This window comes from Rhipicephalus microplus, chromosome 7 (assembly GCF_043290135.1).
Source record: "Rhipicephalus microplus isolate Deutch F79 chromosome 7, USDA_Rmic, whole genome shotgun sequence".
NCBI lineage: Eukaryota > Metazoa > Arthropoda > Arachnida > Ixodida > Ixodidae > Rhipicephalus > Rhipicephalus microplus.
The window spans coordinates 87747903-87762744 of NC_134706.1; the positions used below are offsets into that span (position 1 = coordinate 87747903).

Genomic DNA, 14842 nt, shown 5'->3' on the forward strand with positions numbered 1-14842 from the left:
CGCGCGGGGAGCTGCGAAACTGACCTGGTTCTAGTAACGTTGGCTGTTCATTTGTTTAAACTTGCATTGTACCTGCAAACGTTTCAAATTTCGCGCGCTCAAGTTTAACGTTTATATTTTTTGTTAGTAGAAATAAAAATATTTTGCGCTTTGCATATTCATGTTATGTATATTTAAGTATAGTTTTTATATTCAAATGTATCACCAAAGCTTTTTAGTGCGCTGAGTATCGGCGGGGCTGTAACCATAATACGTGTTTGGGCATGCTCTTGCTCGTTGGTCGGGCTCCTCGCAGCTGGTCGGTTCTGCGTCAAATTTTGTCGTTTTTCGAGGTGTGCTTGCGCTCTGCGTTCGTGTTTTGTGTTCTGCCGGTGCTGCTGATTACGAAGATGAACTCTACTCAAGCGAGGACTTGTGGCGTCACATTTTGGAACAATTGCCAGGTACGTACCACATTCCTGCTGTCGCTTTGTCAACACCGAGAGCGTGATAACGACGTCATGCTACGTTTTGTGTTACATGTGGGCGATAAGTGAGGGTTTTTAACGTATCGAACCTGTTTGTGTGTGTCATTTCATCAGGAGGAAGGCATTTTGTGGAAAGTTAAGTGTGGGCGTGCTTTTTCTTTCGATTGAAGCACGCCTCGGTGTGTGAAGCACATGGCGCGTGCGTGCGCAGTGGGAATTCGGCGGCAGATTTAAGCAGAGTTCTGATGGCGCCCGCCTCTGTCGGCAGTAGTGTTGGCAGGGAGCCCTGCTGGTCCAATATTTTGGTTAAATAATTGTTGGGTGAATACGGCGTTTGTTAGCTGTAAGCGTGGATCACGCCTTGGGCGCGTATGCTTGCATCTGTTAATTCGGGGATTTTTTTTTTGCATGCCTGTTCCTACTGTGGGCAAGGTTCCTTTTGGCGTTGCATAAGTCTGTTGCCAGACTTTGGGGTGGTTATTGCCAGACTGCCGCTAAATTTAGCTGAAAAGGTTTCTTTTGTAGTTGTGGCTTCTCCGTAAGTTGCTGCTATCCGCGGTGCATTTCTTAGCTCAAAATTTTCTCCTGTAGTTGTGGCTTCTCCGTAAGAGATTGGTGCTATCCGCGGTGCATTTCGCGAGTGCATGAGCCACGACCTCCTCTATAAACTTACGACCTGCTCACCGGCGCCATCCCTACGGAGGCGTATGGAGCTAAAAATTGGCGTGTAGGGACCGGAGGTACCGCCAAATTCCGCCACCACTTACCCCCATAGCAGACGACGCACGACCGTTGTGGTGCACTCGTATGTGCGCGTTCCTCTCATTGTTCTAGTTTCTAACGCGTGGATCGAGCAATCCACTGATTTAACGTCTCGAAGCAACATTCTGGTTGTGAGAAGCACCGTGGTGGATGGTTTCGGGATGCTCGTTACCGGACCTCAATCTTTGCGCGAGCGCTTTTGCGTCCCCATCTAAGTGCAGGCAAATGAAAGCAATATGCGACACATAACCCAGAGAACGTAAGCCTTATTTCCTCGCTTTGTTTTAAGCAGCGGCGCCCCACCTAACAGCTGTCTAGCAGCCGCAAACATAATTCGTTCGTGGACGAGCCGGTGCGATCTTGCATGTAACAAGTTGAAACTTGAAACCGACGTGTCTACGACGTAAATGAAGACGACATACGGTACGAACGACGCATGCGATAACCCGTGTAAATTTTTATGACCTGAACGTCGCCCTTCAAGCATATCGTTGTCATACTGTGCACGGATGACGACAGAGGGGCGCAGTTATGCTATCGTCTGGGTGCTTTGGGTCTAGCGAACGTCTAACGATGGAAGCGTGCGACAAAAACGACATTATCATGACCCGACTATTATGTGTCCACTGCAGGGTAAAGACCTCTCGCAATGATCTCTTGCCCCCGTCTTGCACACGCCGATTCCATTTTATCCCAGTGAACCTCTTCAATTTCATCAAGCAACCTAACTGTTTAACTCGGCTGCGTTAGCCATCCCTCGATATCCACTCCGTTGCTCTCGCTGCACGTTGGTTATAGGTCCTGTGCACTACGTTGCCTGCGCAGCTCTACTTTTTTCTATTAAAGATAGATGTGAGCTACCCCTGTTTATTCTCTGATCCACTCTGCTCTCCACTAAATATTGCAGAATGTCTCAAGATCTCGAATGTATGCCTTAGCTGGAAAAGTGCCCATATTATTCTACTAAACTCTCAGCAATATATTCACGAAGGTTCTTTAAAACAGGATAAGGAAAGCGCTGCACTTTAATCAATGAAGGAAGCAAGCTGGCTTTAGAAAAGCTTGCCCCACAATATTGCATTCATGTGATCAAATCCATCAATTCTGAAACCTTAAAAAATTATGACTAGCAACATGCTGCCATCCCAAAAACAAAGTGTAGAGCCACTGTATTGTACCAGTACAAATATATAGTGCAGAAACTTGGGGGTTAAAGAAAACCGAAAAAGTTAAGATTACGTGGCAAGACAAAAAAAAGAGAAAAAAGATGAACCCAATATAAAGAATGATACCCAAGTCAGAAGACTAGGAAGTGTGGACCGCAGATTCTTGATGTCTTGTTCAGGCATGTCTTCTTTCATAAGGCTAAAATGACACTGGAAAAACAAACTCGCACTCCTATCTGTATTCAAAAGAAGGTCAGCAGCCAAGATGTGCATGAGCATACAGCAATTCTATGTGGCTGTTACAAGGAAAAAGAACTTTAAACTTTCAAAACTTTTCGCGACAAAGGCTTCCTGTTGAGGAGCTTTCTCTTTGAATGTGCGTCGGTTAAATTATTGGCATAGTTTGCCAAGAAAGGCCTCATGAATTTTCGCAAAATTAAATTCAAGAGAGCTGCTCTGTGTGACACACTATCATTCATAGTGCATGCAAATAAGGAATTTTTTAGAAGTGAAGGGAGCACTATGCTTGAAAACTTCTGCAAGCGTTTTTGCCCTTTCACTAGGATCGCAGCTGCTTTAGAGGCTGCACCCTCGAGGGCGCTTACAAATCCAACAAATGGCAATGAGGGGTATGAGAGTCCTCCCCTGTCAATTCCTGCAATTAGAGCAGTTGTTGTAGAGCTTGATTTGGGTGCCTGTATTTACATAAGGCAGCCTTCGCAGCAGATGTTATCCTGGACAGCTCTCACTAGAAAACCAGCTATTAGTGCCAGTGTGCTGGCACGCAAGCTTTGAGTAGGAGGACCTGAGAGAATGAAAGAAAGAATTTAGAGAATGGCAATACAATTAAAATAAGTGATCAAGTAGTAGCATCTATAATTGTGGTACCATCTAAGCAAAGTGCAATAATTTGTAAATGTGTCGTACAGTAGCAACCAGCCCCCCCCCCCCTCCCGAAATTTTGGTGAAGTAGGTGTTTTACCAAAAATAAATAATAAAATAGGTGTTTTTCTCAAATAGCCAAGGTTTTCAGCAAGTGCCCCGCCCCCACCAAAAATTCCTGGCTACGGGCCTGGTTAAGGAACTCATGACTGCGATTTAGAACTTCTCATTTTGATGTAGCTGCACGTCACCTTTCCACACAAGCACTAAAACTTTTGGATCGACTCCTCTGTATCTTCAAAACATGCATCTTATTACTGAAATGTTTGTGAGTGATAGGTATTCGTAAATAATAAATGTTGCAAACCCACTTGGGAAGCGCTCCAATGCTGTAAAATAAGGGAGCAGAAGCTTCTTAATGTCCTAGTCAGGTGGTGCAGCAGCTGCAGGTTGAGGGGCGAGTTTGGTTGCCTCCCCAATAGAACCTATAACGCTTCCCACATTGCCACTTGTAGATGAATGAATGCAGCCCGTTACTAAGATCTTCTGTAGTGACGACAGTGCTGCGTAGGCATCGGTTTGGTCATTGGAGCCATTTAGCTGTCGTATGGTAGAAAACAGGGATTCCACATCATCACTGGAAAACTTTCCTGTAAGGACAAAATGAAATCCGCGCCCAAGAAGATGCCTGGTGCAGAGAACAGTTGACATAGTTGTCACTCTCAGGGCCTCATAAGTTTCTTCTGACAAAAACTCTAGCTTGTGTGCTGTACTCTCTTTCCATAAGTCAAAATAGATGAGGCACTCATTTTCAAGCCAGAGGAGCCTGCATGATAAAAGTATGAGCAATGAGATCAGTTAGAAAGTGGCACTTGGCCTACGGACAAACTACAAAGGTTTCAAGCTTACATTTCAATAGCAAAGAATACCTAATACAAAACTGTGCATATAAAGAAAATGGAACCATTCATGTTTTCACACAAATGGAAGATAAATGACAATTGGAAGTAGTTCATGAATACCTTTCGTCATCTGGACCATAGAAGGGCATTCTCAGAGCGTCTCTACTCATCCAGAACAGTGAGGTGCTCTTAATGTTGTGGAGAGTAAACCATTTATAAATAAGTTCCATGAACTCAATGGTTGGCAGAAAGTCGTCGAACCCATGGAAACCGAGCTGCTGTGCATGTTTTAGTAAAAACCTGAGCACAGATGTTACCTAGAATAAAATTATAATACAGGTGATTATGAGTGGGATAACCATCACCACATGCTTGGGGTAAAATCATATTTTTCTCTGAGTTTCTTCTAAAATAAACATTTATGCACTCTTTACCTGAGGAGAAAAGATCGCAACAGCCCTGGCAACAGACATCTTCTGAAAATTGCTCGGCCAAAGGTGCTTTTTAGTCAAGCACCTCACAAGCTTGAAAGCACCCGCCTGCTTTTCTTGTATGTCGTGCAAGTTCCTGTGACAAAATGAAATGTTAAACTGTCAATTTGTAAGGCATGAAAAAGCTACCAAATTGTACCTCAGGTAGTCTGGAACGATGAGCACTCCAGCATTCCTGAAAATCCTTTTAGTGTCGAGGAACTGATTCCTGACATTTTTTATGATAGGACAATAGTCAAACGACAGGAACAGTTGCCTGTCCGGATTGAGAGGGTGCCTGTAAAGGATCAATGAATACTGTTAGGAGTCTGTGAAAATGTTGACAGGACACATTAGCTTCAACACTCTAATAGCTCATAAATTTATGCACAATTAAAGGAGGTGTAACCTTTAGCAAAAATGTGACTGAGCAATTACTCACGTGACAACAGGGCATATTTGGCCACCAGACAAGCTGGCAAAAAACTTGCAGCTAGTGCTGTGTTTGTCAGCAACCAACCTAACCACTTCAAACCCAGCATCTTCAACTGATTGCATTACTTTCAACGAAAGTTGCTCGAGTTGCTCCCCTGTCAATCCTTTTGTAAAATAATATCCTACAGGCAGCCTGTAATTGTAAAAGCACTAGGCATTAGGTAAAGGAGACGGTAATCATTTGAAGGATTGGAAAAAAATTATCTGCACAGGTTCACATGACATGAACGGAGAGTAGCCAAATATTTCACATACCTGTAGTGGGTAGACAGTCCTACAAAGCCGAAGCAGAGTAGGTGAGTTGCCAGTTGCTCCTCCAGGCCATAGTCTACCTCGGCACCTCCTAGGTCGACAAATCCATGGAGAGCATCGGACTGTTTATGGTACAGTGCAGATTGCTTTAGTGACATTTCGTCCATCACCAGGGACCCACAGCGTGCCTGCAATAATCGCAAAGAACATAGCTCCAGTAATTTTACTCCTGGCAAAAAAGTAAAGGCGAAGAGTAAATAAAGTACCTCCTTAGAGTGCAGTTTCACTTCTGCATGAAGGCGCTGCTTGATGAGAGAGGACACCACCTCTCCAGTGCATGCGCCAATGTATCGCTTGAGGGTACAGCGACTCGGCAAGGTCAAGACACCAATCTCCCGAAGAAGGCGGTACCTGGCTGGTGATTTAGCGTGCAAAAGAACGCATTTGCGCACTGTCTCCTCACGCCATAGCCCTTTCTTTTTGCCCAGAAAAGCAAGCTGCTCTTGAAGGAACAGAGCTTTTTCGTTGCTCTCCTCCACCTTTTGCTGCAAGTATGATATAAGCAGGTAATGAGATTTTTTATAATGTTCAAAAAGAGATAAGTTCACACCTGGAGGATTTCGACGTTTGTTTTCTTCATCAACAAGGACGCCTTTTTTGCCTCCTGCCTCAGAGTAGACAGCTCTTCCTGTAGGTGATGCTGCTTTTTCTGAAGCCTTTGACACTTCCGGGTAAGGTTTTGCACTTTCCTCAGGAGATTGGTCATTCGGGACAGTGAAAGCCTAGTCTGCATTTCACGCGGTCTGGTTGCCTTTGATGGACTTGTCTGGCACTGGACAGTTTTGCCATGTTTGGGCATCTGATATGTTTGATTGATTGATATGTGGGGTTTAACGTCCCAAAACCACTATATGATTATGAGAGACGCCGTAGTGGAGGGCTCCGGAAATTTAGACCACCTGGGGTTCTTTAACGTGCACCCAAATCTGAGCACACGGGCCTACAACATTTCCGCCTCCATCGGAAATGCAGCCGCCGCAGCCGGGATTTGAACCCGCGCCCTGCGGGTCAGCAGCCGAGTACCTTAGCCACTAGACCACCGCGGCGGGGCATCTGATATGTTTTAGGCAAGCAGAAAGAAGATTCAGGTGCAGGCAAAATTAAAGGCAGAGAGGAGGGTTCACTGCAGGGTTCTGTCAGCATTTCATCCTCCTGATGTGCGGTACTGCTTGCAGTCACACAATTGTCTTCCTGCTCATCAATCTTCTCAGACGGGGACCTATAAGGAGAGGGTATGTCTGGCCTGCAACATTAAGAATCTGCCATTCGCGGAAAAGCGAGCGCCACCTGCCGTCTAAACAGGGAAGCAGCGCTCGCGCTTTTGGTTGGAAAGGCATGCGTGAACTAACATGTGCTAGGCAGCGTTCGGCGGCTCGCGTGCGCTTGTTTTATTGATTTAGTGTTGTTTCTTTGCCGAAAACGTGCGCTGCTTACGGAAACAACATGATAGAAGAAGAAAACATCCCGTTTGCGTTTGTGGAAACGGGATGGAGCGAGGATTTTTCGCGTTGCAGCCTGAGCAACGACGACGTGTGGCGGTACCTACACTCCGCTACTTCGACCGTTCGCCAGGCTCATCGCGGCTGGTCCTTCAAGGAAGAAGGATACGTCAAACACTTGAAGTTGAACCACCAAACATCTGATGACGAACTAGGTCTGGTGAGAGCGGCGTGCGCACCGTCCATGAAGTCTGGCGTGTATGTAACAACGGCATGGTTCGTCGTGGCTACCGGTCGCATCGTTGGAGCGCACTGCGACTGTGTTGCTGGGTGAGATATTTTGATTTTACTAGCGTCTGTAGTGCAAATCACCGATTGCCGAAAATGTGTGTAAACAAATGTTGCGCCTATGCGCTTGCGAGTGTAATGGGAGCATGCAGTTCCCTTATCAGAACATTACATTCTCTTCATAGGACAGGAGTTTACCCCAGTGCTTATACCTGCTGCAGCTCCCGCTTTTGTGATTATAAACGACCCGTGCTACTATATCAGTCATGGTTTGCGCTTATATATCGAAGCGCAGCCTCGCGCACTAATGGCAGGTTTTTTTGCGAACCGTTACAATGTACGGATATACGCGAGACTGCGTGCTGCCGTGGTACACATTGTTGCATTCACAAGATCACGTCTATCGAGTACTTTACCTCATTGCGGTGCTACCTAAAAAGCTCATGTTGCAATACGCGGGCTTAGCGTCCGTAAATACATGTTCGAGGTTGTCCGTTGATTTTGTGAACAACAGTTTTTTTTCCTTTCAGACTTAGTGAAACCTGCCAACATGTAGCAGGCCTGCTGTTTAGTGCTGCCGCCAGAGCTGAACATGCACCGTCCTGCACGGACGTACCCTGCAAGTGAATAGTCCCTGCTGAAGGTATTACTCCACCAATGCATGTCCTTAATGATCCTGTGTTGCCCATCTTGCCTTTAAGAACTTCGTGTTTCAGCTAAGTATATACCTACAAAGTACCCTGTGCAAGCATATTATGATCGCGATATATTTTAATGGCACAAAAGCAGCTCAGCCATACAGTGCCGAGCACAAAGCATATTGCATGACACAGTGCAGGTCAAATACGAGTTCGAAGGGTAGTAGGCTTTAGCATGTTAGTTAATCATGGTTGCAGAGAATACATAGCGCAATGTAAACGCAGGACAGCGCTTGTCCTGGTACTACCCGTCCCGTGTATTTCATACTATAATGGAGACCGCTTTCAGAAACCTTTTAACAGCCGGGAATCCAAGCATAATAAATGGTCGGAGACGCAACTTGCACTCCAGGATTCGTGTAAGCAGTGGATGTTCAAACCAGTAAATTACCGCTATTGTGAACATGACGTTGCGTTCACATACCATTATGTGTCATTCACAAAATATACACAGAGAAACAGGCTCGCAGCGTTGCATTTTCATGACTGCTTGCTCAGTCATGCCAGTTTATTAATAAACAGTGTTACATCATTTGCACACCACAAAGCACAGTACACGAACAAACACACTTCCTCATGTGTTGAACAGCCATGCTTGTGCACGTGCATATGCTCCCTTTCTCAACACAAATGTACTTATCACTCACATGTGTGCTCTCTTTAGCAGCATAACTGAAGTACCCTATTTTCTGTTTACTTGCAGCAAAGAAACCAGTGGCAAGAAAGCCTCTGGGTGAAATCAGATTCCAAAAGTATTTCATAAACAAGCCTACACATGGGAAACGGAAGCGCGATTATGACCCCTGTGCTGATGGCCCACTTTTTAGTCCACATGCCATTCAGTCACTGAGGGATAAGCTGGCAACCGCCTGTCCCGATCTGCATGCTCTGTGATACATGTGCCACGATAAAGCCAAGCCAAAGCCACCATGCAACATAAAGAAGCCCATAGAGGACAGCGATGACCTCTAGAGCGAGGCTGCAGCAACTGAGGTACAATCGTACATGAAAACAATGAAGCCACTAAGCCAGACAGAGAGGGATCTGATATGCAATCAAACAGTCGGCCAAGCATCTAACAAGAAGTGGCATGCAGAACGGGTTGGACGGCTAACAGCATCGATGTTTAAAAGGATCTGCCGGTGTACAAAACCGGACAGTTTGCTAAAGGCACTACTGTACCCTTGGGACAGAGCCACTTCCGAAGCAATCGTATATGGCAGACAGCACGAAGCAGATGCCGTAGCTGCTTATGTGAAACTGTTGCAGGCCAGAGACTCGAGCGTGGCAGTCCAGGAAACTGGACTTCGCGTCCACTGCCAGTACCCCTTCTTAGCTGCTTCACCAGACATAATTGTTGTTGTAGATGGAAAAGAAGGCCTACTAGAAGTGAAATGCCCTTTTTCAAAAAAAGGGATGACGTGTGAGGACGCCTGCAGTGACAGAAACTTCTGCTGCAGACTCACCGAAAAAGGTGCGGAGCTGAAGCGGGACCACGCCTATTTCTATCAGGTGCAAGGCCAGATGGCAGTAACGGGCTATAACTGGTGCGATTTTGTCATATGGACTGAGGGAAACGCACCAGGAGACCCCCCACATCTCCATGTTGAAAGGATAGAGTTCTGCGAAAAATTCTGAGCTCAGGAAGTACTGCCAGGACTCTTGCACTTCACTAAGCATGCACTTGTACCCGAAATCTTGACACGGCGTGTCAAAAGGCTTGGGCGGCTTTACACGTCTGAAACATTCGTGTCTTTCAAAAAATTCAAGGCTGGATTTTATGTCTTCACGCGTCTAGATGGCCTAAGCATCAAAATAAAAAAATTGAAGTAGGACGCCTCACTTTATTTATAATCGCTCTCTTCTGGGGAGAAACAGTCTCGCGCTTTTTTTTTCAGTTAACTTCTCAAGGAGTGCACTGCAAAACTCTGTGAATTTCATGGAAATCGTGGCATAATCATGTGTAGACTGTTCAGCTATACTTGTGAAACCAATGCATGGCTCTTATAGTCTGAAAGTAACTAAGTAACAAAGGCTTATTGTGACTTATGTAAGATGGGACAGTGTAACACAGGCAAACAACCTGTTTCGTTATTTGCGACTTAGAGTAAGGCAAATGGGGCTTGACGTGGCTTCTGAAAGCTGTCGGGGAAAGCGGGAGATAAATTCCAACTATATGGGGCTTCAGTAGCGTGGGTCTATTCAGCACAAAGGTGAATATAGCTACTGTGATATAACAAGATTGATTGAAAAACGTTTCATAGTTACATTTATTGGTTACAGCAAGTTTGGTAAAACATTCAAAATGGCACATCATTCCAAAAACAGCTGACTTCTGTTACTGCCTTGGCTGCAGCCACCAAATCATTTCCTAACTCTAGCCAGCTCAGGCCAATTTCAAACTTGGCTTCCTTTTGAAAACTATGCTCGTGCTCTTGCAAATCCTAATCTACCTCTCGAATCAAAGGCAGCCTGTAGTTGCTCAAGAGGCAACAAACTTCAAAAACCTGCTCAGCTATGTCTATCATGGCGATAGGAAAGGGCCTATCCAAGATATGAAAGCTTTTAGCTCTTGCAATGGCTCTTTCAACGTGCAACCTTGCAGGAGCGATGCGCCTGGTTTCGTCAACTTTATTTGCAGGCATCTGCTTTTGGTGAGGCTCTCGAAATGGAGGCCGATAAACTGTTATACCTGCTGCCAAGTAAGGAAATGTAAAACCTTTATCAACCATTATTGCATCTCCTGGCTCCAGCTTGTCAAGAAGACCACTACTTTCCAAGATTGCTTTATCCGAGCTAGAGCCTCCCCAGAGGCGAGACACATAAGTGATGTATCCATCTGGTGTACATCCAATAAGCGCCTTGTACGTGTTGTAATGCTTGTATGGTGAGAAGGTATGGCGCTGTGCGCTCAATGACGAAGGCCTCTGTATTCTCACCTCTGTGGCATCGAGAACAAGACGGGTGTCGGGAAAATCAGAGATGCACTTCGGTAGGTGGGATCTTATGTCATCTAAAGTAGGTAAGGGTGTCAAGTGCCGAAGCTCTCGTTGTAAAAAGTTAATCCATGTGAAAAAAGTGCGGCTAACTAGACTTTCTGACATCAGGAAATTCCTGGCCAGTTCTTGCCCTTGCATACCTGTCCTGAGCCGAACTAACACCATGAAAAATTCTTTGGCCAGGTTGCCATTTTTTTTTTGTTGCCACGAGGGTCATTATGCCGTTTTTATCTGAGCCCCAGTACAACATTTCTCTAGCGCGTGGTGCAAAGTATTCAAGCAAAATATTGAACACTTCAACATTCGGCAATCCAGTGTAGTACATTCAGTCCTTTGGAGTGGCTAGAGTAGTCAGGGTGAGACATCTTGACATGGCTGCATCTAGCTGCACCTCTAGCTTTGCATTTTGTTTCTGCAACTGGAGGATAAACTTCTGCGAATTTCCTATTTCTTGCACCAGGACTTCAATCTTCTTAGAAGCACAGGCTTGACAGCGGCAATCTGACCAGATGTGCTCCTTTATACCTGCAAGTGGCACAGAAAAAGCGCTCGTCAAGCACCTTAGAGCGCCCTCTGCAAGTAAATGTTACACATATGGACATACGGACTAGAAACAAGCTCTACAATAAGCCTATAGCTGAGGAGTTTCTATCTGCAAATGCAAAAAGCAGTTGCAGCATTGGCATCATGGTACGGGAAAAAGCCGAAAGGAGCATTGCACTCTGCAAAGTGCATACAAACTCACCATTTTCGGGTTGCTGCAGCTCCATCGAGTCCTGATCAGGTACATCATCCTTTGTAGCATCCAAGCCTTCGTCAGGATTCTCTGCAAGCAATGCAACAGCATGACATCTAATTGCTTTGTATGAGTGTGTTACTGCAGAAATGGGCCAGATGCAACAAGCAGCGGCAGAATTCACATCGTGGTATGGGGAAATGCTGAAAAAACATTCAACTCTGCAAAGTGCACACAAACTTACCATTTTCCAGTTGTTGCAGGTCCACCGAATTCTCATCTAGTACACCATCCTGTGCAGCACTAGTGTCCATGTAGAGATTCTCTGAAAGCAACACATCAGCTGACCATTATCCCCTATATGAATGTGTCTGCAGAATCAAGCCAGCTGAAATCTGAGCAATCACATGATGCCACGGGAAGAAGCTCAAAACAGCACTTAAGTTTGCAAAGTGCAAGCAAGCTCACCATTGGGAGGATCCTGCAACTCTGGCGTGTCATTAGGAGTAGCAGAAGTGGCTGTCGTATCAAGCTCCCCTGAAAGAATGGTATCGTGGTTATGCACAGGTCATTTGCTGACAATAAGCACCTAGGGTGAGATGTGCATAACAGCCACATATTGGGTGTCTAAGAAATAGTGACAATCAGGGACATGGCTGAGCGGAAGAGTTGTTTGAGGGGTTCAAACCCCCGAAAATTTTCAGCTTTGCATGTGTATATATTACACGCACACATACCAACGCACACACGAGCATAAAGTATGGTTGAATCCCACCACCGAAATATGTCTGGCTACCCTACTGGTGACAAAGGCATTGCATGCGGCATTCACAATACGACTTCACAACCTAAAAACACGCTGTAAATGCGGGAAGCAGCGGCAAAAATGATCGAGTGGGCAATAAATCTATACAAGTGCTCTCACGGTGCCGCAGGCACGAGAAACCTCGCAAGCACTGCCTGTCACACTACACTATCCACTGCAAATCGCCTCGAAAGTGGTTGGTTTCTCGTCTGGCCTCGCCTATGATGAAAGCAGTCACAAAATACCAGACGGGAGCGATGCAGTACAGCCGTCCAGACGATAGCCTAGAGTGCTCGAACGGCTCACTAGAGTGGTACCTGGCTCGAAACAAGTATTTATTATACATTCACATTTCCACTGACTGTGCTTTAAACCGTACATCTTTAAAAGCTGGAGTGAGTCCGGAAAGCAAGAGCGACCTTCGTAAATGCACGACAGAACTGACCGTTCACGCGCTCAGACAGATGTGTGGTTGCCTTCACGAACATCTGCTCCTCTATTCTGCATTAGCAGTTTTTGTCCCAGTAAATATAAACTGAGATTGTAGCGCTTACCTTTCTGTCGCTTCCACCATCGGCTATGGCGACGCACAGCAGCATCACCGCGACTTCTCACGTAGGTGAACACACTGGGGACGAAGTCAGGATGGTTCTTGAACTTTGACGGCCGTCCTGCAGTAAACGTGATTTCTGATTGCACAAACCAAGTTATAAGCACTTAAAATTATCGTACCTGTTATGAAATGCGCGCTGCAGATCCGAGAATGTTTGTTGGGCGCCCACGGTGAACCGTCGGCATTCTGTCTCCTCACAGCAGCTACCCAAGCATCTCTCTTTTCGGCACGTAGCCTCGCGGACGGGAACCTGTAGAAATGCGTGCTTCCTTTCTGAGTAAAATAATTCGTGCAGCCGTAGGCCACACAGTTCGCTGGCATTTCTGTACGCTGCTAAAGCGAGGCGACTTATTTCAGTGACGGCACAGAGATCCACAAGTGACGGCCGGCCCGGCTCGTGTTTTCCAACCAAAACCAAAGCGCCCATAGAGGGCGCCAGCTGCGCCGTTACCGCGCATGCGCAGAAGCTTTTCCGCAAATGGTCAATCTCGACGTGTTACAGGATGAAGCATGTATTAGAAGAAATTTGGGCGTGGCTAAACAAACACTAATTACACAAAAAAAGCTTACCTATTTTTCTTTGCTTCTGCATGAGGCTTGTCTGGTGACAGCCCTGGCACAGCACACCTTTTCACAGGCTGTCGCTCTTTACGGGATGTTTCCTGCATATACCCTGGGTAGCGCGGGAATATTGAAGGTATGGCATCTGGTTTTTGTTTGCGCAGCTTCAGGCCTTCTCTGTAATCTTCTGGCTTGAAATGCAAGCTGCATACCTTGCTGCGGTCGCTCGGCTCCCATGGCTGTTTTCCTGGTCCTACAAATATTGTATTTAAGACCGCACCAGAATTATCAGATAGTAGGCAATCGATTAAGAATTAGCCTTTTAGTAACCTTCACAACGTGACAGAAAAGGGTCTCTAGTGTATTCACTAGTTGAATCCCTTACCATTTCAATTTACTAGCAGCTGCATCAGTTCAGGGCAGATCCATTTGCGCCTATTTCCCTTAATTTTGTTATAAAACAACGCCAGCGCAAAACAATAGTGTAATAAATAAAACAAATTTCTCAACAAAGCAACACCGCTGTGCATCAGAGCGGAATAGTTGAAAGTAAGTGCTCTATCCCTGACACGGCCACGTGCACGGAGTCTTCGGCAACAAAGGACAGTACAACAAAGGAAAAATGTAGCATGGGCTGCAGCCCCTTAGCCAGGAAATTTTTTCGTGGCGGGGGGCACTTGCTGAAAACCTTGACTGTTTGAGAAAAACGCCTACTTTTATTATTTCTTTTTGGTAAAAACACATAGTTCAACAGAATTACGTGCCCCCCCCCCCCCCTTTTCTTGGCTGAGGGCCTGATGGGCTGTGTACCCGATCGGCGTCCACGAATCCCACAAACAGCACTTGTGTTTCTAGACGCCAGCCAACAACGCTGAGCAGCATACATAGCGCGCAAAAAAGTTTTGAACTGCATTCCACTAGTCAGATCTTGCAGTGCATGCAATACAGCACTTTCAGTGCCTTACCTTCAGCCTGTCGAGAGATCTTCTTCAACCACTCCTGCCGAATCTGGGTGACGGGGAACTCGTGAAACGATATCCCAGTTGACCGCCGATCGCTCGACTTGCAAAAAGGAACGCAGCAGTACACCATTGCGGGAATGGTGCTGCTGCTGTCGTTATCTAACGCTCCTGACTGCGCAGACTACTGGTGACAAGCGATAGCGGCGATAGCCTTCGAGTGCCACAAGATCATGCGAACGCACGCACGCACCAAGCAGAACAGCGGCTTGGCGGCTGCAGCAGTGG

General features: G+C 46.0%; 2 protein-coding genes, 1 non-coding gene and 1 pseudogene across 3 annotated transcripts in view; 1 reads left to right on the forward strand and 3 right to left on the reverse strand.

Moving 5' to 3' along the window:
- The first annotated feature begins 247 nt into the window (after nucleotides 1-247).
- The window catches only part of LOC142767544 (uncharacterized), a 62980-nt gene continuing 48385 nt past the window's right edge, over nucleotides 248-14842 (forward strand). Inside the window, exon 1 of the mRNA XM_075869437.1 lies at nucleotides 248-443. Within this exon, the coding sequence (XP_075725552.1) occupies nucleotides 264-443 (180 nt within the window). The 5' untranslated portion in view covers nucleotides 248-263. The remainder of the gene's footprint in view (nucleotides 444-14842) is intronic.
- LOC142767154 (uncharacterized) lies at nucleotides 461-3222 on the reverse strand (annotated as a pseudogene).
- Nucleotides 3445-6469, reverse strand: LOC119179145 (uncharacterized). The gene is made up of 7 exons (XM_075869434.1): nucleotides 6007-6469; nucleotides 5400-5941; nucleotides 5092-5277; nucleotides 4810-4947; nucleotides 4614-4746; nucleotides 4300-4496; nucleotides 3445-4103 (listed from the first exon to the last, which is right to left on the reverse strand). Exons 1-7 carry the CDS (start codon nucleotides 6253-6255, stop codon nucleotides 3701-3703), a joined length of 1848 nt encoding a protein of 615 aa, XP_075725549.1. The 5' UTR covers nucleotides 6256-6469; the 3' UTR covers nucleotides 3445-3700.
- Nucleotides 10134-14692, reverse strand: LOC119179890 (uncharacterized). Its single transcript, XR_012884980.1, has 8 exons — nucleotides 14561-14692; nucleotides 13605-13848; nucleotides 13154-13284; nucleotides 12976-13092; nucleotides 12085-12153; nucleotides 11861-11941; nucleotides 11626-11706; nucleotides 10134-11405 (listed from the first exon to the last, which is right to left on the reverse strand). It is a non-coding gene; the product is annotated as an uncharacterized LOC119179890 (transcript).